The 25,039-nt window shown below is 41.4% G+C and overlaps 2 protein-coding genes across 3 annotated transcripts; both read right to left on the bottom strand.

Annotated features, from left to right (window-relative positions):
* Nucleotides 1–4,415: 4,415 nt before the first annotated feature.
* Nucleotides 4,416–12,077, bottom strand: strip1 (striatin interacting protein 1; the record flags this gene model as incomplete). The annotated part of the gene is made up of 20 exons (XM_080495072.1): nucleotides 4,416–5,912; nucleotides 6,033–6,237; nucleotides 6,322–6,426; nucleotides 6,540–6,606; nucleotides 6,708–6,808; nucleotides 6,954–7,080; nucleotides 7,301–7,398; nucleotides 7,751–7,825; nucleotides 7,984–8,055; nucleotides 8,172–8,235; nucleotides 8,352–8,417; nucleotides 8,604–8,824; nucleotides 9,354–9,536; nucleotides 9,638–9,765; nucleotides 9,853–10,028; nucleotides 10,247–10,367; nucleotides 10,460–10,594; nucleotides 10,703–10,777; nucleotides 10,867–10,936; nucleotides 11,964–12,077. The coding sequence occupies 20 exons, from the start codon at nucleotides 12,075–12,077 to the stop codon at nucleotides 5,665–5,667; spliced, it is 2,451 nt and encodes an 816-aa protein (XP_080351198.1). The 3' UTR covers nucleotides 4,416–5,664.
* Nucleotides 12,078–12,345: 268 nt separating this feature from the next.
* Nucleotides 12,346–24,949, bottom strand: LOC308129319 (S-adenosylhomocysteine hydrolase-like protein 1). Of its 2 annotated transcripts, none has more exons than XM_080495233.1 (17): nucleotides 24,489–24,949; nucleotides 21,844–21,955; nucleotides 21,362–21,490; nucleotides 21,025–21,125; nucleotides 20,627–20,729; nucleotides 19,886–19,980; nucleotides 19,459–19,565; nucleotides 19,253–19,369; nucleotides 18,199–18,262; nucleotides 17,394–17,482; nucleotides 17,139–17,209; nucleotides 16,855–16,949; nucleotides 16,635–16,733; nucleotides 16,384–16,452; nucleotides 16,002–16,080; nucleotides 15,175–15,295; nucleotides 12,346–14,875 (listed from the first exon to the last, which is right to left on the bottom strand). In XM_080495233.1, exons 1-17 carry the CDS (start codon nucleotides 24,666–24,668, stop codon nucleotides 14,869–14,871), a joined length of 1,638 nt encoding a protein of 545 aa, XP_080351359.1. In that variant the 5' UTR covers nucleotides 24,669–24,949; the 3' UTR covers nucleotides 12,346–14,868. The 2 variants fall into 2 exon arrangements, with proteins under 2 accessions (XP_080351359.1, XP_080351360.1); XM_080495234.1 differs by having other exon boundaries at nucleotides 18,217–18,262.
* Between the last annotated feature and the right edge of the window lie 90 nt (nucleotides 24,950–25,039).

Raw genomic sequence — 25,039 nt, 5'->3', positions numbered from 1 at the left:
CGCCCCACATCAACCCTCTGCTCTGATGTGTGATCCTGTAGACAATGTTGTACAGTTATAGTGATGTAATATAGGTAATGTACTTTTTGTAACAAGAAGGTCAACATCATCAGTTGTCGTGCACCTATGTACTGTAGTCAGTCACTCAGTTCAGTTTCTCCACCAAAGAATAGAAAAGGAATAGAAGATTAGAAGAATAGACTTGAACTACAAAAAGTGTGTTTTAAAGTCAGTGAAGCACACAGTGGTCAGATCCATGAGTGAAACTGACCAAACACAAAATGATTATATTTAAAAGATCTTCAATAAGTGAACTAAAAGTTAATTATAGACTAAAGAGCAACGATTGTAAATATTTCTCTGGGGTCCTCTTCTGCATCTGTTCTGTTTGTCCTGCAGGAGGCCAGACAGTGACCTCTGGACAGTAAGCACAGTTCTGTTGAAAAAAAGTCTGCTTATTTACTGTAGGTTCACCTTTTTTCCCCCTGTGAGACAATAACAACGTGGCAAAAGCACAATAAGATTCCGTACAATTGTTGTGCACAAAGCGCAGATTACTCTAATAGTTTCTAATCTGCAGCGCCGTATTTAGGCAATACACATTCGTATTGGAGCACAAACCGAACTGCACAAAGTTTTTTTTGTTTAAAAAAAAAAATCAAAACAAGAAATAGACAGAAAATGTTTTTTTTTTTTTTATGTAAACAAAGTGAACTTGTAAGCTGATTGTTTGCACTTCTAAAAGCCTTAGACTCCCCACAGGCACAATCAAACACACATGCACAGACAGAACACTGAACCTCGACTGAAGCAGATTAAACTGAAGCTGCAGTGAAACGGTCAGTTTGGGAACGACATCTCGCCACGAACATGTTTTATTTTTGTGCACACTGACGGTGACTCGTTGTGTAAATGTGTCTACAAGTTTAAAAGGAGCCAATTTCCATTCCCGTGGAAGATGATTATGATTTATTTTTTTAATCAATATATCCAAAGCCATGGCGTTAAGGTATAGATGAACTATATTTCTATTCCTCTATATTTGCAGTTACGTAAGCAGGATGAAGATTTATCTTTTACAAGTGATTAGTTTATTCTCATCTTGAAGCTGTGTATTTAAGAGTTGTCTGTTTTGTAGTTTGTGTACCTCATTTTTGTTGTGGGATTTGAACAATGTTGCTGAACACGTGAGCTGTGTGTCCTGTGGTCTGGTGAAGGCAGAAAAATCTGCAGAAAAACAAACAAATCACTTAATTCTTGAGTCTCTTTGAGCTCCTCCTCTCACAGTGTTACCAAAGGGCCAACATGAATGAACAGAGAGGGTTTTGCCGTAAAGCCTGCATCTCATTGGGCCGCGACAACTCACAACTAGCCAGAGATAAAAAAAATAAAGTGACATAATACACACTTTAGAACCAATTTTCATTATTTCCCAGACCCAAGGACTCGCTCGAGTTTTCAAAATATGTTGCAAACTCCATGGTGAATAATACACAGTAAATGTTTCAAACCCAAAATATGCATAGACTCATACAAAAGGGTGTCTGTCTCTGCCTTCTCTGTGTCTGATCTTCAATTATTGGGTCCTCAGACATCAAGGTCTCTGCAGGAAAAGATGAGTTCAGACTTATTTTCTCCTCGCCAGTGCTCAATACAATTGAAAAGGTTTGATCATTAATTGAAATTGTAAATATACTAAATGGAAATTTGGGATTTTAAAAGTAGCAACGTAAGTTATGTGGTATAAATTGTACTCCGATATGAGCAAAAAACTTCGAATCCCACCTCTGAATAAATTATTCAAATAAGCATTAATTCAGTGAAAAGTTTTCTACAATAGGTAGTAATAAAATTTAAAAAAATTTGCTCAATTTTAAACATTTTTGACATGCATAAACACATTTTCACCCAAATTTGCATGTGAAAAGTCATTAATGCAGGTCACATCTATTTACTGACTGTAAAATTGTGCAGTGACACTCAAAAACATTGTGTGTAGTCTGCAACACAATCTCTATTTGGGCACCACCTTTAGGCCAAAGCCGATATTCTTGGACCTTGTAGAAGTAAGAATGGTGAGATTTCTTAAGTGTTCAATTGTTTGCCACTTGTGTTTTCTGCTGTGTACCGAGATGGTGGGGCTATGAACCCTGAACAAGTTTTTTGTTTGTTTGTCATTTTTTTGTTTCACATCTTGTTGTAGTTTCTGTGAGTAAAATCCTCCCATGTGAAGAGTATATTATGTTCTTTCAAATCTGTAAATATTGTTGTGCAATCAGACCCCTCAGAGTATGGTTTCCATATATATATATATATATATATATATATATATATATATATATATATATATATATATATATATATATATATATATATATATATATATATATATATATATATATATATATACATATATAAACCATTTTAGCAGTAACTGTAAAAAATAGTAAACAAGAATGTGATTAAATGCACTTTTATTCACAAGACAGTAAGAAAAAAGTTTATTGAGTTGTTCTGACAGCAGTGAATTCAAGGTTGGTGTGAAAACAACTTTACAGCACATAAACGTACAATAACTGAGGCTGAAGGAAAATCGAGAGACCTGAGTGTCTTTTATTAGCAACCAATTGGAGTTACCCCTTTTAATATAAGGGAAAATATAACTTTTCCTTCCTTTCAAGTGCTGCTGTGTGTGTGTGTGTGTGTGTGTGTGTGTGTGTGTGTGTGTGTGCGTGTGTGTGTGTGTGTGTGTGTGTGTGTGTGTGTGTGCAAAGCCTTACTGACAACACATTTTAAGCACCGTCTGTACAGGAGACTCATTTAGAACTGTTCCTTTACAGCTCCTCTCTCCTCAGTCCTGTAATGATTGTATAATATATATCTTGTAAAAAATTAAAAAATGTGACCATAAAACATAATAACAATAATAAAATGATTAAAAAGTTCAAAAGCTGTTGTTGAATTTCTGACACTTGTAAAAACAACTGGCATCATTTGAAACATGGATGTTTTTTGATTTGCTTTTGGATTTGTATCATTTTTTCCCCCATTAAAAACCATGGTGATAACAAACAAGCACTCCATTTATAATAACTAAATATAATTTTTTCAAAACACAGAAAATCTCACTCACAATCATACATACAGGCCATTTAGAGTCACCGGTTAATCTGAAATGCATGTTTTTGGACTATTGGAGGAAACCGGAGCCCCGGGATAAGTCATACACACACGAGGAGAAAAATGCAAACTCAAGCAAAACAGCATCATCATGTATTTGGTTTGTTTTAGATTGCTTAAGATCAAGCCAAGCTTCAATCTCAACCTATCTTAAATCATACAAATTCATCTGTGACCATAGTATAACCTGATGACCAGGAATGTCCTCTCATAGTTCACAATCTGAGCAGATAGAACATCACAGATCGTGATGCAGCAATTGTCTCCCAGCCAGACAGATGGATACAGTGGCTCTGTGAACGGGTCTTGAACTTTGTAAAGGAACTTCATATCATCTGCCACCTTGAAGAAAGACAAAGCTCCCTCCGTAAATTCAAGATAAACTCCAATCGTGGGTTGGTAACGACGTGAGCTGGACACTTTCATTTGTGTGACTCACTGAGTAATTACTGGAGATATCCAAACTCCAGGAAGTTGCGTTGGCCCCTAAAGCTGACCCATCACAGAAGGATTTCCGGTCTATTCCTTTGTAAGCAAGGCCGATCTCTGCCTTGTCTCCTTTCACCTCTACCTCATAGTCGCAGCGCCCGGCCTGCAGGCCCGTTCTGCGGAGCACCTGGCGGAGGAACCTTTCTGGGTGACGAAGAGCTGCTGGTCTTTTCTCATTCTCGTTCTTCACTTCTTCGTCTCTGCCAGAAACATTCAGGTCAACATGAGCTGTCGCGGAGTCCAGAGAAAGCTCGCAGACATCTGAGGCGACAAGGTGTCAAGATTTGAGGATCAAATTTAACACTGTGGGAAATCAGTGGATTGGATGAGTCTGTATTAAAGCACAAATCTAAATTGCGGACATTCTTGATTATAACGCTCTCAAAAGAATAAAGGTAGGGATGTGTGCTGTTCTGCGTTATCAGGGATTCTTACTGGTGACTCCAGCTGATCCGGATGAAATAAAAGCTGAAACCTTGGAAGTGCCGGAGAGCGGTCAGGCAGTCTGACACCTGGGCTGTTTTGGGAGGTTGCATCTCCTTGGAAGTCGACCGTGAGTAATCAGAGATCCTCGCCTAGAAGACTGTCCTCTGTCTCTTGAACCAGTGCCTGGACTCATTAACCGAACAGCTGGTCCTGGGGTGTCCCTCTGTTGAGCAACGCTCCAGAGAAGAGAATCTTCCTCAATCCTCTGAGTCTCGTCTATTTTTCTATGATCAGAATTTCAAAAACCCCAAAACCGGAAGTCCAACATGACAGACAGAATGCCTTTATTATAGTACTGAAGTCCATGTAAAATAAAGACAAACTTCATGATAAATAAGTTTCACAATTTACATGTATTTCAGGCTCTGAACCCTTTCAATAAAACACCAACAAAAAGGGAGAAAAAAGTGGAGAATGGTTCTGCAACTGGATAAAACTGAGGCGTCTCTTTCAGTTAAAAACAGCTCTCTGACGAGTCGACAATAACAGAAGTTGTTTCTCTTCTCACTCCCGTATTTAAATCATGTGAACATCCCGATCCAACATGTTCTCGCACAACAAAGCAAACTAAGAAGTTGAGTAGTTTATTTTTAAGTTAAAACTCAGCGTATCCATTCATCCTTCGACCTCGGAAAGAAATAAAACTAAATACTGAACGAGTGTCTCGATGGTCCCGTGGCACACAAGTTTCAAGTCCACACTCGGGTTGTTGAGTGTTAATGCACCAATAAACAGGTAAATGTGGCAAACAGAGAACGACCCTCTTCAGACAGGAACTAGCAGGAAGTCAAATGTCTTTATTTATACGTATGCTTTTCCTCTATGAAGCGGTTGAACTGACGAGATGCAAGTTAGGAATGTATTTTTTATTATCCTAAATGGAATGAGCCCGGCCTGCTTTTGACTGGTAATCAACATGATATTTTCACCGAAACTGATTTCTTTGAAATTAAGAGTGAACATATGGTCATGTAGTGCTCCCAGGTCACTCGCCGACCTGCTGTAGCGGACAAGAGGCACAAAGAGCAAATACCTGGAGGTCTGGAGTCCAGAGTGGATTCAAGTCGGCAGGGTTCAGCACAGAATTAATTAGCGCTATTTATTTAAAAAAAAAAAAAAAAAAACACCAAAAGAAAAACTGGGGAAGGTGAGGAAAGTTCCAGGGAACCTAAATATAAAAGAAATATTGTTTTGGGGCTAAAAAAAAAAGTGGACTAAATATCATAATGATAAAGTTTTCAAAAAATTCCTCCTATAAAGCGTTTGGCTGAAGCTCCGATCAAATTTTAAAAACCACCCGAATCCACGCGAGTCGACCGTCGAGAGGGAAATCCGTCCCGTCACCGTCAGGCTGCGCACGGCGAGCGACGTGGCGCCTTCGGGGTCTGAGCAGTGAGGCCACTGCTGCCGTGTCGTTTGCTTAAACCCCCCGATCAAAACTTGTCCTTTAAAAAAGGGGGGGGGGGGGGGGGGGGGGGGGGAGAAAATCAAAAGTGCAGACGTGGACTCTCACTGAAGCAGCTCCTCCCAGGATATGGGTTTGGAGAAGACCTCGCGCTCCAGCCAGAGGTCGTAGTTCATCTGGAAGTCCTCGGGCAGGTCCACCCGCTGTCCCAGGACGCTCTGCAGGCAGTTGTCCACTGGCAGGAAGTCCGGGTTGCTGTGGCTCTTGTCGTAGCGGCGGCTGTTGAAGCGCTCGATGTTGGCCCGCAGGGCGCACTCCTCGGCCTGGAAGTCCCAGGGACGAGCGTCCAGATCTGCTCCGGGGAGACAAACGGCCCGTCATGTTAGTTTGGGTCTGAAGGGACGTCCTCCCATCAGAATCAAACTCAATGTGTGACTATTGCGATTAAGAAGAAGCAGGTTGTCAAACTCACCGTTTCCGTACGCCCAGTCGTCGTTGAGGCGATGTCGGACTTTCTGGTAGATGGCCGACATGGTCTTCATGTTGCTCTTCCTCCACTGGCGTCCCAGGTATTTGGTCTGCACCTTCAGGAGCTTGAGGACGTAGAGCTGCATCATGGCCTGCTTCACCTTCAGCGCCCTCTTCAGGATGGGAGCGGACTTGAACACCACCAGCATCTGACGGGAGAAATGACGATAGTTGCCATCGTTTCCGTTCACACGGCACCCGTCCACGATAAATCCGACGAGGCGTGAGCTCACCATTGTTCTGGAGTGCTTCCACTTGGTCAGCTTGTTGAGGATCCTCAGCAGGTTAATGCAAGAGAACAGATTCCTCCAGCAAAACTGATTGTTGTCTCCGGCCTCCTGTGACACCAAAACACGGCCACAGTCACATTTAGACCTCAGTCTGACATCAGCAGTCTCAGTGGCCTTTTACTCAGAGGGGGGGAATTTAAAAAAAAGAAAAAAAAACTTACCAAACTCTCTGCAGTTAACTCTGGGAGCTCGTGCACTACGCAGTACGGGAAGTCCAGCACTGAAATGCTTTGGAAGAGACGCAAGAGAAAGATGGGGAAATGAAACCTGAGAGCAGGCTGATCTGATGGATACCTCGCTTTAGTTATCTGATCCGGTTGTGAAGGTACCTATTCTTAGCTGTGATGTAGGACATGATGTTCTGGTTGAAAAACTTGAGAATGAGTGGGATGCAGTTGGCGAACACCAGGTGTTGAGCCATGTACTCAAACTGCAAAGAGACGCAGGCACAAGTTTGGTCAGAGAGGACAATTTTCTAAATATAGAGATTAAATAAAAATATTCTCCCGTGCAGATGCGGATAAAAAGAAGGTGTTATGTGTGTGTGTGTGTGTGTGTGTGTGTGGTGTGAGCACCTGGTAGATGTGGTTGAGCTTGAAGTGTTTGAGAAGCAGCAGCAGGATGGCAGAGATGGCTTTCACTATGATTTCTTTGTGCCGGTTGACATCGACACCGAGCTTCATGCTTTGCAGCACCGTGGTCCTGCAGAGTCACGGTGAAGACATATCACATTTACCATTCACCTCCAATTAAAGACCCTCGTGCTTGTAAACGAGAAATTACACGTTTTAGATTTTCTTGAGGGGATGCAATCAACTCCGCGCCTTACACAATAAGACAAGATGAATAGCTGAACGCATTCAACCGAGACCTTAAGTTATAAAGGTGGCGGGGGGGGGGGGGGGTTGTTTGATCCACTTACGGCATCTCTTCCGGCAGCACGTCTGCCAGGATGTTGATGGAGTCCGTTTTGGCTTTGGAGGTGGGAGCCGCGGCGAGGAGGATCTTCAGCAGAGCAATCTGAGAGTCAGAGATTGATGAGACAATTAAAAGTTTGGCCGAGGAAACAAGACAGCTTCACTCTGTGTAAATCTCACGACAAACTAAAAATATGAAGAAAGACGTCACTCGTGTGTGTAAACAGTGGTACAAAGAGATTTGTCTGCGACATTTAATTCATCCAAAGAAGAAGTAGGCAGCGACTGTGGGGTGCCAGAGGCCTTAAAGAAAGTACAGGCGGCGTTCACGTTCCCAAACAAACCCTCTTCCTTGTCTTGTTCCGTCGAACCTCCGGGAAGCCGCTTTTGATTAAATAAACCAGGTAAAACGAAACAATGTAAACCTTTCCTCACCGAGTCGTCTCACCACTCACCATATATTGAGGCAAGCTTGGCAAAATTCCCTGATACAGCAGCTCGGTGGCACACATCTCCACTTCCTCTTCGCCCTGACGAAAGCAACAAACGCAGTAGTCAAAATATTTCTCACCTCAAAAAATCTTCAGGTCAGATTCAGCTGAAACAATATGTCCTACCGACGAAAAGCAGCGTGAATAAATTAATGCATTCAAAAACAAATTTATGTCAGACATTTGTTCATACTTACACCAGACAAAGGGGTTTTCTGAAACTCTTCCTCCTTCGCAACCTGAATCTCGGCTATGGAGACGTACTTGTGCTGAAAATGACATGAAAACGAAGAGGCCACTAAATATTGAGGTGATGTCATTGGAAATCTTTAAAAAAAGAAAAAAAGGATGGGACTAAATTAATGAAAAGGCACAAAAGGTTTACCAGCTTTAATGTCTTGATGCTTTCATGAATGGGTCTTGGTAAGCCAACCACTGTATCTGTATCACTGCAACGCAGGAGAATACAACAAATATCAGTATAGAATTTCAGGGAAACTACTGAGAGGTGATGAGTCTGTTCAGTTGCTTCTTCCTAAATAGAGACACAGCAGACATACTCTACCTTCCAAGGGTATAACCAATGAATTTACTTCTGCTTGACTCCAGAAAATTTTCTATATCTTTTTCCCTGTTGGAGCGAAAACAGTAAAGTCAGAAACAAAAGCTTTTACTCAAACTTGGTCTGAAAAACTCAAAATATTGATTCAAGATCTGTATTCATGAAGAAAACACTAACAACTTATTTATATATAATATACTAACAGGTTAATAATGAAAACCAGTGAAGAGCTGTTTCACTAATTCAGTATAATACCTGACTTTGGGAGCCCACGGCAGACCTTTGGGGAAGGACACCCGCTCTGACGGAGGGTGAGGGATGGGTGGAGGCATCACCTCGTCCCTTTCGAGAGGAAAAGTCTCGGCTTCCATCGAGTTATCATTGTCGTCATTGTCGTCCTCGTCTTCGCGGGAGTCGTCGGCCTTATAGGGGTCCTTTTCATTGAACGCGTCCAGGTTGTCTTGTTTGATCAGCGCCTGCGTGACAACGAGGGGAAACGGTCATGATCTCTTCTTAAAATGAAAACAAAAGAAGTCAGTAATCGTTTATACGAGAAGCCAATGAATACAGGAAAACACGCAGTGACTAAATACTGTCAAAATTAAGCAATAAAACATGTGAGATACTAAATTGTGTCATAAATCCTAATGGATATACACATTATATTTAAAAAGAATCTACATACAAAAATGTCTTGGGGTTATGCAATTAAAATGACTTAGCATAAAGATAAAAACTAAAGATGCCTTGTTCCCACGACGGTATGTCTTTATTGTGCTGTGCAAAAGGCTTTGGCCTGGTGTGATACGATGCAGCTCATCCATCACGGAACATAAGCAGGAAGTTGCCTGATTGGCTCCCAACATATGAAATAGTATAAGAAAGTAACCCTTAACACACAACCGGCTGTGCTCCCATGTCGCTATAATCAAGTCAGTCTGAAGAAACACAAGGACCTGAAGCAGAATGAAGCCGCTTGAGCTGCTTTTCGCCTGTGAGGATCACCTTGTGTTCACGGCGAGCCCGTTTCTGCTGCTGCTCTATGAGGTCGGACGCAGACGCCGGGGGAGAAGCCGCCCTCATGCTGCGGATGACTCGAATGCTGTCCTCCGGGAGAGGCGGGAGGCCCAGTTCCTCACGCTTTCGGACCTTTATGTTCTGGAGCTGCTCAAACCCTCCGAGTGTGAACTGCAACGACCAGGTGAATGCTTTAAAATCGAGACAAAATTGGCGCAGGAGTCTTCAGAATGAACGAAAACCAAAGGCAGGCAAATCTTTCCATCTCTCACCAGGATGCTTTTCCACAGCAGCAGTAACACCTTCTTCATCGGGAAGTGAGGAGCGTGACCGCTGCAGAACTTGGTGACCATCCCAAACAGCATGACAGAAATGGGCTCGTTGTTGTACAAAGGAGATCCTGGATTGGTGAGGAGAGGAGAATGAGTTGATCCACCTCGTGGGTGTCCCGAGATATGTGCCTCCAGCCCTTCTGATTAAAATGTACCCAGTTCTGCTCTGAAGGTTTCCTTGATCATTTTCCACTCAGGCTTGTCAGCCGGCTCCTCCTGGTGGATCGTTTCCACCATCAGGTACATGATGTTGAGCAGCACCCTGAGATCTGTGCTGTCAGCGAGGGAGATGGCTGGTTTTCTGACGGCACTGCTACAAGCGGCGCTGTTGCTGAAAAACACACAGCAAATACTTTAATACAAAGACATTTATAAGGCTGAGAAAAACAAAATGCTGTGTGTTTTCAATTTGGGTTTTTTCACTGTAATTCGACAATGCGAGTGCTGCAGGGATTGGCTGAATAAACAATCAGTATATTTAGATTAACATCATCCGCCGAGTGTAACACATTTTTTTACGTGAGGAAACCAAACAAATGTGACACATACTCGATCTCCATGTTGAGCAGCTCCACCAAAGCGGAGAAGGTTCCCACATCAAGCAGCAGAAATATGTTGTATCTCATCCAATGCTGCACCTCCGCCTCAGAGCCACACTCAGCAAAGGTCCCTGCGGAAATATGGCATGCAATTAGTGTGAGCAGTATGCAGATAAACTAAAAATAGCTTCCACTATTAGAACCAGTTCAAATGAGGACGGACCTTGCGCCATGTAGAGGATCGCTCTTGCGACTTTCAGCCTTTTCTCCCGTGCGATGACCTCCAACCCGTCCAGCAGGCGCATGGCGTGAGCTCGGTGCTGAGCTGCATCGAGCTCCGTCCACTTCCTATCCGACACTAAGCCACAGCAGAGGATCGTGAACTGTTGTGTGTGCGTGTGCTGCATCTTCAGTCTTTAAAGTTTCTGTGAATTTTACCCTCCCGTAGTACGTTTTAAACACTTACCATGTGCTCTGAATTCCTCCTCAAAGCACTTCCGGTTCAGAGCAAACTCTGGACCTTCGGTGTAGCTGTAAAGCTCTGGAACAAACCAGATTAAACATTATCACATTAATAACAAAGTTACAAATGCTTCGAAAATGACATATCAGTAATGACCACACACCCACCTGACAGCTCCGCAGCCCACTTATCAGTATCGGAATATTCAAACTCAAGATCTGGAGACTCAGACAGACCCTGTGCACAAGACATTGGTTAGACTGACCAAAAGAAAAAGCAAATTAAATCTTCCTGAATAGATGAGCAACTCAGTGCTATTCACACAGACAAATACATGTCAGTACAACCGCTCAAGGAAAAAGACGTGATGTTTCATAGTTTCTCCCAGTAGTGGAGAACAAACTGGAGTCCATTTGTCGATTAACTTAAATGACAGGCGTAATAAACATAATTTAGGTTTAGATTATATAACACAAACCAACTGAGACTCAGGTATTGAGTTTGTCTTTCAGTGCAAGGTTGGAGGTTCAATCCTCTATCTTGCCTTGTCTGTATGTACTAGTATCCTTGAGCAAAACACTGGGTGTAAAATTCCCCCAAAAAGGGTTGAGAACCTTGCATTAAAACATCACTATTAGTCTTTTCTTGTGTGTCGGTGTGAGGATGACAACTGAAGCAGTTAAACAGAGTGGAATACATGTATGTGACTGAGGGAAAGTGTGTTGACGCGTTTTGTTTTCATTTTACCTTCAGTGAAAATTTACCTCTGTAAGATTGTCAGATTAAGACGCTTGTTGCAGACAAGAGCCATAAAGAGAAATCCAATACTATTACGTTGGATTACCCTCCATCAGTTTCCCACTCTGTTGCCTGTAGAAGTGGTCCTGACGTGGAGCCCATTTGAAAACATGTGAGTGAGACAGTGTGCAGCTCCAGCAAACATTAGAACATTAGAAAGAAGCACCAGGAGCTTTTCAACAGGTCTGATCCAGTCTGGCCTGTGACTGGCCAGCTCGGCGAGCTCATCCTGCTAAACTGCACAACTATTAAAAGCGGCAACCTTTACCAACAGGCAAAAAAGTACGACATCGTGCGGCTCTGCACATTATTTTAAACCGATTTCAAGGTTTGCTATGAGATGTGCGTTGTGTGGAATGTCAGACAGAGCTAGCTCAGGCTAGTGACAACAGGAAAGGCCTCGTCTGTCTGTGTTCAGAAGTGAAATAACGGAGGGAATACTTCCACAAATAGATCCCGCACGTACCTCTGAGTCTTTTCTTGGGTTGCGTGTGAACTCGCCCCGGCCTTTGTTGGGTATCATAGCTCTTTGTTTATTGTTTACAGGTAGCCCACCACCGTTCCCACCGACGTCCATCATTTTATTTTGGGCGCAGTGAGCTCTCGCGAGACTACAGGGATCCTGCGAGATTCCGACGCGATGACGTCAACCCGCTTGAGCGTGGGGGAACGCTGCTTCTGTTGATTTTAATATCTTGGATAACTTTGTAACTTCGAGTTATTGTCATTCTGGAGTTTATCAGTAGATCATATGCGAGTTATTCAACAGATATGCTGCACACAATTCGACTAAAACTATAAGATGTGCGCGCGCACACACAAAAGATTATTCGGAGTCATTTTAGAATTTAATCAGTTTATTAAAGGAAACAAAAAGCACAGACTTTAAACATTGTATATAGAACTTCATACTAAACACTTTAGTGCTGAAAATATAAGCTTAGGTAATAGTACACGTGCTCTCGTACATCGTCTAGTATCCAAATGCAACAATGTACACCTGTGAAATAACAGTGGTATGCTTTTAAACTTCAATCTGACAAGAATCTACCACTTCGTTCCAATAATAACACTTTAGAAGTTAAACCTAGTTTAGTCAGAAGCTCATTGCAAGTTTAAAAACAGGAGCCTCTTTTACTCATGTGCTAAAATAAAATGTGACTGTATAGTTACCTGGAATAAAACTGAATAAAAATACAACTAAAATCAGTGTAAAAAAAAAAAAAAATACAGAATCAAAATATTGGTTACAAATGTCTACAATATTTTGTTATAATTTTCCAAATCTTCTGTGTAAAAGATGAATTTAACAACTTTGTGAGAGCAAACCATGAGGATAATTTACTGCATAGCTATAACTATGTGCTATAGAATTACAACCATGTTGTTCATTGACAGACTTGGATAAAAACACGTGTACATGTGAATACAAATTAACAAGTGAGTTACAAGGCACTGTCAACTGACCGGTAACCATGGTTACAGTGCTCATGTTGCTGACAATGGTGCCCTCACTGAACGCCCTTGGCCGAACTGCCGATAAAGCAGTTAGTGCAAGGATGAAAGCATTTTGCAGTGACATGCAGATGATAATATCTAATAAACACACAAAAATCAGCTTGTTCATTCAGATTCTTTGCAGAAATTAAACAGCATTTGTGTGGGACAAGACACGTTTTTTTTAAAGTGTGTGACAACAGGGTACTTCGCTAACGTGTGTGGTGTTTCAGACTGCAACTACAAAAATGAAACTTGTAAAAAGACTTAATCTGTCAAATGTCAGGATATCTATTCAAAGACGACATTCAATACTGCATGTGTTGAAGAGCTGTAAATCCAGCAAAACACATTTATGTGCACATAGTGCGTTGTGAATTAACATATCACTCAAATAAAGTTTCAAAAGTCTTACTCAGAACTATGACGTGAATATAGAGAATTTATATATGAAGTTATGCATTTTTGTAAGCCTCACAAGAAGTGGTGAAGCCTTCCAATAAGAAAACATTGACATTAAAAGTGCCTCATTGCCACAAGACAACAGAACGTAAAGCTAACAACTGGCTAAATAAACAAAGCATTAATTTCCCAGAGTATTTTAGGATTTAAGTTTGCCTTCAACTTCTAAAAACAGATAGGATCTTGTGAACACCAAATCAGACCCATGTGAATATCAAATATAATGAAAGACTCATTGGAGGCTGCTGCATGTACAGTAGAAACATACTGTATGTAACATTGTTTGTACTGTAGATGTAGTAAATGTCAGTTCACACGAGATTTACTTAAATTACTCAAATTATAGACTCAAAATCAAAATCTCCTAATATACTCATTTAAAGTAGGATTTTCCATTTGAAGAATGACGGATATTAGACATGGGTAAGTTCATATTTACAAATGGCGAAAGATATTAGATGCCCTGAGGTGCAGAAACTATCCTTACAAACACATAACCTCCATGTTTGGACGCTAGTTTTCAAGAAAACTAAAGTCGAGCTATCTCTGTTCTGTTTGGTGTCGTCACGAAGCACGACGTCTGTTGTTATTGCCTGATTGCGTTGGCGATTAGCAGTAACAGTGAATATATTGCAGAGGTCAGGACGTTGGGTGGATGGAATGTATACAGTGAAAAGCAGAGAGAAAAGCAGCAGCATCTTTTGAGGACGCGACAGTAGAAATACTCAAACACCCTCACGGGAACACAGCTTGGATTTACAGTAGGCTTATCAAGTAGTTATGGCTCATCTGTAGGCAAACATTCACTTCAAATCCAGCAGATGTACAGAAATGGCCGATCCGGGCCACATTTCCAGCAATCAACAAACCGTTCGGCATAATCCCAAGAAAACATCTGAACTTTGACTCGATCCATCGGTCCGGAATAAACTGAATGCGTCTTTGAAGTTTGACAAGTTTGGCATTTAAAATGACCCCTTCATATTACACACACACGCACGCACACACACACACACAAAAAGAAAAGAAAGGATTTATCTTCAAAGAGGTTTGACTGATAGCACACGTCGCCTTTTAACACATCAAAATAACCAGAAGCTTCTCCCTTCACAGTCATTTGGTTCAATATATCAGCACAAGTATTGAGGAGCGATCAGAAAGCAGGGGAGAAATACAGAGTGATTAAAGTCTTGTCAGCTTGGCGAGTGCAGCTATTAGTCATTTCTTACAGCCAGCTGAGTGTCATGTGCATCACACCAAGGGAACGACGAATAGATCAAAACCTGTTGTTGCCACAAAAATATACCTTAATAACAATTGTGCATCTTGTGCAGGATATAAAATAGGATTTATATGAATGTTTCTTCTGAAGGTAGTAATAACCAGGGTCTGTCCACTCAGAGCGTCGTAGACTAATACCTGGAGAGGAAAAAACAGATATGTTTGAGAGTTACACAAAAATACTTCATGTTTTGTAATAAATGATTCAACGTGGCAACAGTTTCGCAGTTCACTTTATGCCATTTTAATTTTTAGATTTTCAAATGTTGGTCCAGTATATTTAATAATCATTGAGATTTCAACGAGGCCGCCAATGTCAGACCACATTTTTCCCCATTTTCAAAATCAAAAAACAAAAAAGAAGAAGCAATTTTCTCAACAAAAAAGCAACACTCTTCAAAAAAAAAATCAGAAATGTAAAATGTGTAGAATTGTACCTGTAGTAGTTGGGTTTAAATGGGCCATTCTTATTGAGACCCAGGTATTTTGCCTGCTCATCAGAAAGCTCGGTAAGGTGGGCGTCAAAAGTTGCCAAATGGAGACTGGCCACATATTCATCTGAAATAGACAGATTTAGGAAAATAAATAAAAAGAAAAGAAAAGAAAATACACATAGAAAAGTCAAAACGAAGTATAATGAGATCTAGAAAAGGTCATTAAGTGCATATGTTAAATTGGAGTCCTCCTTCGTATTTTGCAAACAGAGAGTATTTTCCGATTTTAAAAATGAACAATATTTTTTAGGCGTTATGGCCATTAAAAAAATGTTTTTTTTAATACAAATGTGATCAATTAGAAAGTATATTCATTATTTTCTGTACATTAACTAATTCCTATGAAGCTGAACTGAAACAAAAACTCACAGCGACAATACAAAACGCCAGAAACCCCTTGAACTGTAGGTAAACTGGAGTGACACGACAGAGGCATCAGTTACAGCGAGGTGAGAAGTAATGATTTAAAAAGAGCGGAGAGGATCATGTTGTTTAAACATCTTACAATGATGCCAGGGACTGTATGTGTGGGATGATGGATGTTTTTTTGCCAGATGGATTGTCGATACTGGTCAGAATATAGTTTTAGACATAATACGAGTAATCTACAACAACACCATAAATAGAGTTATGAATAAACTCCCTAAGTAAAGACCTCCATCAAACTTTCAGTTTGATTTCTATGTCATTTTTTATTTTTTTTTCCAAAGGTTGCAAATTTAAAAAATAATTCATTCTTCTCCTACAGTGAGTGATGTTAATTTCCTCACCCATCTTTTTGGGAAGCAAGTAAACGTCCTGCTTGTATCGTCCCTCCGGAGCATTGTACAACTCAATCAGAGCCAGGGCCTGAAAACAAACAGTCATTGATGCTTTTTTGTGAAAATGGAAATTAAATAGTCATTCGTGATGCATAAATTCATGTGTAATTTTCTGATTGCGCGGAAATAATCAAATAGGACATCTGTCTTCATAAGCAGCATGCAGTGGTGAGTACGGGATATTAATTACATTTCCATGTCAGATCAAGGGCTTATCTTTCAGGGCAGGAAAATAATTTAATAAATTGGAGATGCACGCAGTCAAGCACGTGAGCGCCACGACACAAACTGTGTTCCAGCTATAGCTGCTATAAGAGTGTCGCCGTGTCACCTGAGTGGTGGCCGTGATGGACAAGACGAACGTAGGGACGGTGGAGCAGCTGAGGTTGAGGAGACGTCCCTTACGGAAAGAGAACAACATTTAAAGCGACAGCGACGCTATTATGGCCTGTCAATATTGCATAGCTGAATACTGTGTAGGTTTAGGTTTGCGTATGGAATTTTTTGAAGGAGTTAAAAAAAAAAAAAAAAAAAAAGAGTAAAGTCCATTTGTTTCCCATAAATGAGAGGGACCCCACTTACTTCAGCAAGGAGGATGACTCTCTTGCCATCTGGCCAGATGACATGATCCACCTGAGAGCGCACTCTCTCCCAAGTGAGCTCAGGGGTCCGCAGACTTGCCTGGGTCAGATGAGATAAGAAGCTCGTGTCAGAAAACATCTTACAGTGCCTCTTTGAACAGAAAAGTGGCCATCTTTTAAAAATGAGCGCATCAGTGAACCATCATCAGCAATAGTTTTACCACGTCAATCTCAGTGTTGGAGTGTCCCATATTGCAAACAATGGAGCCGTTTTTCATTCGATCCAGCTGGTCGCGGGTCACCACATTCTTGTTCCCTATAGAAGAACACAGTCACATGCCTGAGTCTGTTCAAATTCTCCAATGCAGAGCTTTATCATGGAGCCTACAGCAACTCTGCAAAAAGGCTATGAGCTGAAAGGCATTAATCGTAGATTGAAAAGCTTTTGAAAATGTAATCCCATATCACCAGTGCATCCCCCCCTGTTGCTCTTGAGTGGAGTTACCAGTGCATGTGATGATGACATCCACCTGGCGAATGACCTCATTCAGTTTGACCACCCTGAATCCGTCCATGCTGGCAACGCAGAAGAGAATTAAAATGGTTTAGCTTCATCAGATACAATATAAAACATGCACATCAATTATACTGAACTCGAATATTAGTTATCCAACAACGTGCAGTATTTGTGAGACATTTAACAAAATTGCAGCTTTATGAAAATGTGTTGGCTGTGTATGGAGCGTCTTGTTCTTCTCACCAGGCCTGCAGGGCACAGATTGGATCAATCTCCGTCACATAAACAATGGCTCCTAAAGCTTTCAGGGCAGCAGAGCAACCTTTTCCAACCTGAAAAGACAGAATAACGTAGCTTGTGACTGCCGAACTTACAAATCTGGATCCTACTCGTCCTCGATGAGTTCTCCAAGAAAATACACTAAATATTGGTGTCGCCCTATGAGAGAACCACGAGAGTAAAAACTAACGTGAAAGTTAAATCTCATGATGTAAAGAATATTAACTTGGAAACCTTTTGACAGTATCCACAATCAATGAATGTTAAATGAATAATCTTCATGATGGCACTCGTTAGTGGATGGTAATATACTGTATTGGACAGCAAGACCAAATTATATATTATAAGCACAAAAAAAGGACAAGTGTGGTGATTTGATTGAGATTCACAGAGTCTAAATTCTTCACATCACACAGAGGGCAGTGAAAGCTGGTCAACAGGTCTAATCCAACAGATGAGCTGCTATAATTTAAATAGTTAAATGTTTGCAGAAGCTCATGGTGAGTTTGATAATAAATTAAAAAAAAGTGCTGGTTTACACAGTGCATTAAAGTTTATTGCATTAATGGCTGCAAGTGGGGGACCTGCACATTGTTGGGCAGGTGGTTCTAATGTGTCCTGTCTGTATTTAATGATCCGCAAATCTGATCTACTGACAGTAGTCTGTGGTGCAGGTTGAAGTAGTTTTGTGGGTTTTGAGTGTTGTCAGGTCTTTTCACAGCTCCATGAGTAATCTTAGGAGGAGGTAAATGTTACAGACGCTTCTCACCTCACCGTACCCACATACCACCACCTGTTTGCCTCCGAACATGACATCCGTGGTTCTCTTCAAGCTGAGGGAGTTTGAGACATAGAAATATCACATTTTAGAAGTGGAAAAACCCGCTAGGCTGTATTGAAAGTCTAAAATCGGGCACATCTTGAGTAAAATCCTTGCACAAAAAGATGGAGGAAGCGCGAACTAATTGCTCCCGTTAGACGCGAGTCCCTTCCTCACATCCTCTACAGGAAAGGACTTTTAATTTCTTTAAATGAATTCAGAGCGTTCAATCTGTCTCGAGGTTTCCCCGACTCCGAAAGTGTCAACGCCGAAAACCGCACACCTGCTATGAGACAGTCGTGTACCTTGTTGATAATTAATCCGAAAGAACAGCAACATGTGATAAACGGCAAGCGTAGGAGGCGCTGGCCCGTGACGTGCAGAAGCTGTTAAATGATCACCGTGCCATCCTACGTGCCATCCCAGTGTTCTCTAACAGGCTGGCAATAAATGTAACAGTTGTGTTCCCTGGCTGCTTCGCTTCAAGAGATTACAGCATGTAAGGGACTAAAAGCAAACAGTCGTTAGAAAAATCTATCTTACGGTCTTCGCCGAAGTGAAGTTTCTGCAATGCCAGTAGTGTTTCAAGAAAGTATCCTTTATGTCCCACAGCAAATGAGACTTCAAATTACAAACCCATTTCTACAATTAGTTGTAATTACATGATTACTCTGTTTACAGCTCAAATCTGGCCTGAGGTAACAGCATTTCGGGTCGCCTCACTTCAACCGGCGCGCAGAGGAAATAATCTCACGTTAGCAAAGTCTCGAGAGGCGCATAAACATTTTCACTTCATGAAGTTGTACCACCTCAAGACCTTTAAATACCACAGAAACCTTTCTCGCTGCTCACTCTGGAAAAGGTCATTTCTACGACTATATCGCATGGAGACTGTAGACGAGTGTGTGCAGATTTGTCCGATACAAACATAAACGGTCATGTTTATGTGCGACGAGGCCTGTGTTTTAGTTGAGGCTTCCGAGGAAGCAAAGCCTTAACTCACCCATCCAGGATAGACTCTCTGCAGCAGTACAGGTTGTCAAACTTCTGCTTCGTCACCGAGTCGTTCACGTTCATTGCCGGCACGCACAGTTTTCCAGCTTTAGACAGCTGATACAGCCTAATGAGATTGAGGCATAAAAACCGTGTTGGAGAATTAAGATTTCAAATCCCCAAAAATATCTACTAAACACCAACGAGATCTATTACCTGTGGACACCGGTGACGCTTTCCTCCACAATGCCTCTGATTTTCTTGAACACATTTGGGTATTTTTTGTACATCCAGTGTGTCAAATCTCCACCGTCGTCAAGAATCTGAAGGACGGACAAAAAAAGTTAAATGTGATCTTAAAAGTCAGACAAATACTTGATGCTACTTGACAGGACAGCTGTTCCTTTGGTGGTTTAATGGGTATTTAGCCTCTTTTTTTAATGTTGACATTTTAGGGCTCCATGAAGAAAATAACAGGATGAATGATATTGTTGTTGGGTTTTTTTTTTTTTTTAATTAAAAAAATTATACAATGATGTACTTTCCTTAATGTCACTGAAATATTCAATCATAGCTAATAAATCACATTAATTACAGCAACAAAAAAAAGTCCCTGCTCAAACAGAGACAGTTCTCTACAAACCATGTTAGGCTGCCAACCCTCAGTGTTGACACAGCGGTCAATGCACCACCAGAAATCATCCTCAGACTCCCCCTTCCAGGCAAACACAGCCACACCTGGAGCATGACAAAAGGCCAATATTCTCAGAAATCAATATCACGAACAGGACGTTAAAGAAGCCCTCTCCACAAACCCTCATCTTGATGACTACACGTGCTCAATCGTGCGGCTCAATCATGGCAGACGTTCACTCTGTGATTATTCTATAGTTTAATAAACAGCCCAGCATGTAATAGACTGCGGAGCAATGAATTACTGTGCAGTAGACACTAATATAACCTCTTCACTTCGCCCAAGATGCACTGAGGTGGGAATTGCTCAGCCTGCCAGATCCTGAAAGGTCTGCTGAGGATCTTTTACTACATACTTGAAGCGTCACATAGCAACCGTCGACAAGATGGCTCAAGCGGCGCTGTTCTTTCACTAAATAGGATAGATTTATCTGACCTTGTTATCTCTGCAGGACTGAATTCTCAAGAGATTAAAGCACATTTCTATACGGTAACCTTGGAGTTAAAAGACAAAACGTGCCAACACGATAAAGCAAAACACAGGGTCTACCACTGTCACACTATCATTTCTAATAATGTAAATGCAACATTGCAAAGACTATCTGTACTCAGTAGCTACAGATGGCATCACAGGAGGGGTGATTCATTGCCTTTCTGCTCCAGAAGTGAATTTGTCATCTCTCCTGCTTACCTGTTTCTGACAATGCTGCAGCGACTTCGTTCTGCGTGGAGTATATGTTACACGCAGTCCATCTGCACTGAGCCCCAAGCGCCACCAGAGTCTCAATCAATACCTATAGAAGATATTTGTGATGAGATTAAAACCTATGATCCAACCAGAAACTGCATATAAATCAAAACATCTCACATGTATTGCATTTTTTTTTCTTTTCGGTCAAGCCCCCGTTAAACGGAGCCACTTCAATGTCAATCTCTCTCTCTCTCTTTCTACGTAGTTACATACTTCATTTAACATATTGCAATGCTTTAATTGCTAATAGCTGGGAGAAAACACAGACACACAGGACATCGGATTCCTTGGCAGGTTCTCCTCGCCTGCTCAAGCTCAATGCCAGAGAGAAATCTTACTGCAGTCTGTGCTGTGATGTGAGTGCAGCCCACAATTTTGGCACCTGCCAAAGGTTTCTCACTCTGCGCTCTCTTCCTGAGTGAGATCAGTGCTGACATATCTGAAAACAACATACCATACAAACAGTGAGAAAGACGGAATGCAGAAAACTTCCAAGGTATACACTTTTTTTCTAATATTCAACTCATTAAAACTGCTCTAAGGCGACATTATAAAATAATTCCATAGAATGTGGTTTTAATTCCAGATACAGAAAGATTTCTTTCCTGTATTTTCCTATCAATTGCGGGATGATCCCAGTAAATGCTGGGGTCACTTCTTCACTCTATGAATTACCTTGTTGTGCGATCTCAATCTCACGTCGGCCGAATTCAGCCTGCTTGATGTTTTTCACACAGAAGTCGGTGCTTCCCTTGCTGTTGACCTGCGTTTTGTCCCGTGGTGACGTCTCGTCATCAGAGCTATCTGTATAAGATGCAGCTGTGATGTAAAACCGTTTTTTTTTGGACAAAAACACAGAGAAAAGAAGATGCCAGACTGTATGAACACCTGAATGTTGCCAAAGTTCTAGTTTTTTGGGGGGGTATTTTTAAAACCAAAGATATTAAGATTAGGAAAAAGGAGGCATCAATCAGTGTTGGCAAGAAGCACAACGCTGAAAAAATACCAAAGCTTTTGTGATTGAAAATCCAAATGGCTACTGAATTGACCGTCTCATTTTTGGGATTCATTTTTACAGACTGCAATCTTCTGGTACAGCATGCTTATGTGGATACGAATAAATCAAGGCAAAACGGTACACTCTGCATGCCCCTCACCGGAGCTGTAGCTGTCTGTTGACGACTGCGAGATGGAGCGGGACAGGGAGCGACGCCCCGCCTTGGTGGGGAACCTGCTGAACTCCTGCTTGTCCTCCACAAACTGGATTTGCTGAGAGAAACCAATGACAAGGCAATATAATGTGTTATTATAACATATTAAGATGATCTTAAAGCAGTTCTGCAAAAGTGCAATGACACTTATTTCAGTAGGAGTCAATAGAAATGGTTGAAATGATCAAGACAAACATTGCACCAAGGGGCCGATGGGAATGAGATAAGATCTACCTCCTGTTTGTGACCATTCTCTCTCTGAATGTGGCTACAAAGAAACACTTCAAAAAATTTGTTATTTGTTTTCTGGGGTTTTTTATACACCATGTGTTAAACCAGCAGACATACATTATATGTGCTGAATATTACAGAGCAATTTCTAATTTGTAAGTTTTACTCTATTTGTCAGTGTACAACTACTGATTTTTCTAAAAGTATTTGTAAAGTGGGGGCGGGTTATGAAAGGAAAAAAAAAATATTTGTTGTGTGCACATAAGTTGTTGTCTTGTCAGCTAAGATTTTATCATACCAGGAACAAGACTTGTGGTTCACTGACTCTACACATTGAAGTAACATGACTGTGTCGACATGCCTCTACGTCCTGCATAGTTATTTTCCAACCAGCAAAAATCTTTATAGTTCAGCACTTTTCTGGAATGTGCACTGTTTTAGTTTTTTTTTTTTTTTTTTTTTGCAAGGCCACATCTCGTAACTTTCCATTAGATCTGTGTAAAAAAAAAAAAAAAAACTCTACGTCATATGTCCCCATCATTCATTTGGTCTCTTTACCAGGTACCCTTTCTACATCCAGACTAGAGTGGCAGTGAACCATTCACTTTAACAATCTGCAAAACACAACTTCTGTATCTCATTTAGAGGTTAAGGACTGATGATTAAAACAATCCACATTCCAGCGAGATAAAATAGCAACAATAATCAATGGTTGGCTTTCTTTTTCAAATCAAGTTGGCAATACACCACATACTTTCTACGGGGCTGTTTCATTGTTGCGAGTTGAAAACTTGACAATATACTGTATCTATTAAGGTTATTGATTATTAAAAGGAAAGTAGCTGGCTGTCCAGGGTTATGGCTAGTCAAACCAAGTAATTATGATAATCATCATACTAGCAACTTAACTTCAAAGTAAAATTCAAACACAAGTTACCATTGGAGAGTCAAAGCTAATTTATTTGGCTTGGCGCTCATCTGTGTTCACAGAGAGTAAGTAAATAAACACCTGGACCAAAGCAACTGAACTATTTTAGGATCCGGATAGGACTGTTCATCTGACGAGCCATAAAACCTAAATTAATCACGCGTCAGAATTCGAAACTCATCGGTTGATACGTGCTCAACATTTCCAAAGCCTTTCTGCTATTTCTCAAGGATGTCAGATTTGTACGACGTTACACTCTTGAGCCAAACAACTGGCTCAGTATAATGTCATCTAATGACTGTTGTAGCATAAAAGTCGGCCCAGAAAGAGAAAGAGGATGTGGAACAACCCAAACGCACTACTCCAGGGCTTTAAGCATGCAGAGCTTCACCACAAAACACAAATAGAGCAGAGGTGGCATACTAAAGTGACTGGTGGTTTAATTTGTGCAGGTTCGTCCAGCTTTAATGATGTCTGCAAATACTTCAAACAATGAACTCTCAGCAATTCAACACACAACTCTTCCTTGTTCCTGGAATGTGTTGGCCGACACCTTTGTTTTCACATTATGACACAAATAGTTTTGATGTCTCATAGCGTTGTGTAAAGTTTAGTGAAACCAGTTTGTGTTATGGAGTCTGTGAGGTCCAGACAAAAAAAAACAAAAGACCGACCTTCTGTGTTTGTGCTTGAAACTTTTATTTCAGAGAGAGAGAAGTTGTAAAAGCAAAAGGATTTCAAGCCAAAGAAAAGTTATATTGTTTTTATTTAAAAACAAACAACCCAAGTTGTATTTCTTTCAACAGGTCAAAAGGAGTTGTTCCTCAGATGAAAATAAAATGTATAACTCTTATAGCAGAATGACATTTTGGGACTGGTTGATTTTATTTTTTACATCTAATGCAACATGATATGCAACTATAGATGGAATATAAGATTAAGTGTGTGATCTGTGATAATAACTTAAATACACAAATATTACTTGGTTAGAAAACCCAGAGTACATAAAATGTGCAGGCTACAGCAAGTTTCCACCTGTTAGCTTGAAGACAGTAGTAATATGCATGTTGGGTAGAAGTAATTGTACCTACCTCCTCACCTATGGTGGGATAATCTTTGTTTTCATGGCAGTATGGGGAACCGATGCACATTAAATATTTATGCAATGTCTCGACTTCAATTAATTGTATTCACTTTATAATACTGCTGCTTTCCAATGGTTTTGTCAGCGAGGTTTAGAAAGCAGCTCCATCGGTTTTAAATGTAAACAAATGTGCTGAGAGGGCGGAGGTCATAGTACAAGGTACAGCTGACCAGTCATTAACCAGTTACACTGCCTTACACGGCGTGATCACACCGTGGCGCTTGCCAAGAGCTCCTGTCACTGGCCCGGAACCACGTAAGAGCCGGTCGATCGGTCGGCGAGTCTTACCTTCTTCACCGGCTTGTGAGTGGGCACGGCGCTGAAGACGCTCGACAGCTCTCCCATGGTCACTTCGCTGTTCTTGCTGACGGTCATGGCAGAGTATTTCTCCGCCACGTTTTCGCTCTCCTTCACCTCTTTGCTCGCCTGCTTCACCTCCAGCTTCGCCTCCGCGGCCGGGTCCGTCATGTCAGCGGCGGACGGTTGAACGTCGGTGGGGGTAGAAATACAGTTATAACCGTTCTGGGTCCTCCTCCTCCTCCTCCTCTTCCCCCTTCCTCACCCGGTAGTAACGTCAGAAGCGAACGTTTGCCGAGGTCCTGTCGCCGCGAGCTCTGCAACGGCAAGAGGAAGCGAGGCTGTCACGTCACGCACATATAAATAAATATGGACATTAGGCAATATGTTTAAATAACTGGCGATGCCTTTTGAGCTCGGCTTTCGTCCGCTCGTTTGCGTGGTGCGCTGCCGCCCCGTGCGTACCCACTGCCTCAGCTGTCACTTGGCTGAGTAACTCCTGTGGGCGGCGACCACGCGACACGGGGGGCGTTATTTATATA

This window comes from Blennius ocellaris (genome assembly GCF_963422515.1).
Source record: "Blennius ocellaris genome assembly, chromosome: 4".
In the NCBI taxonomy this organism is placed as follows: domain Eukaryota; kingdom Metazoa; phylum Chordata; class Actinopteri; order Blenniiformes; family Blenniidae; genus Blennius; species Blennius ocellaris.
This window is presented reverse-complemented; position numbering and strand designations above follow the sequence as displayed.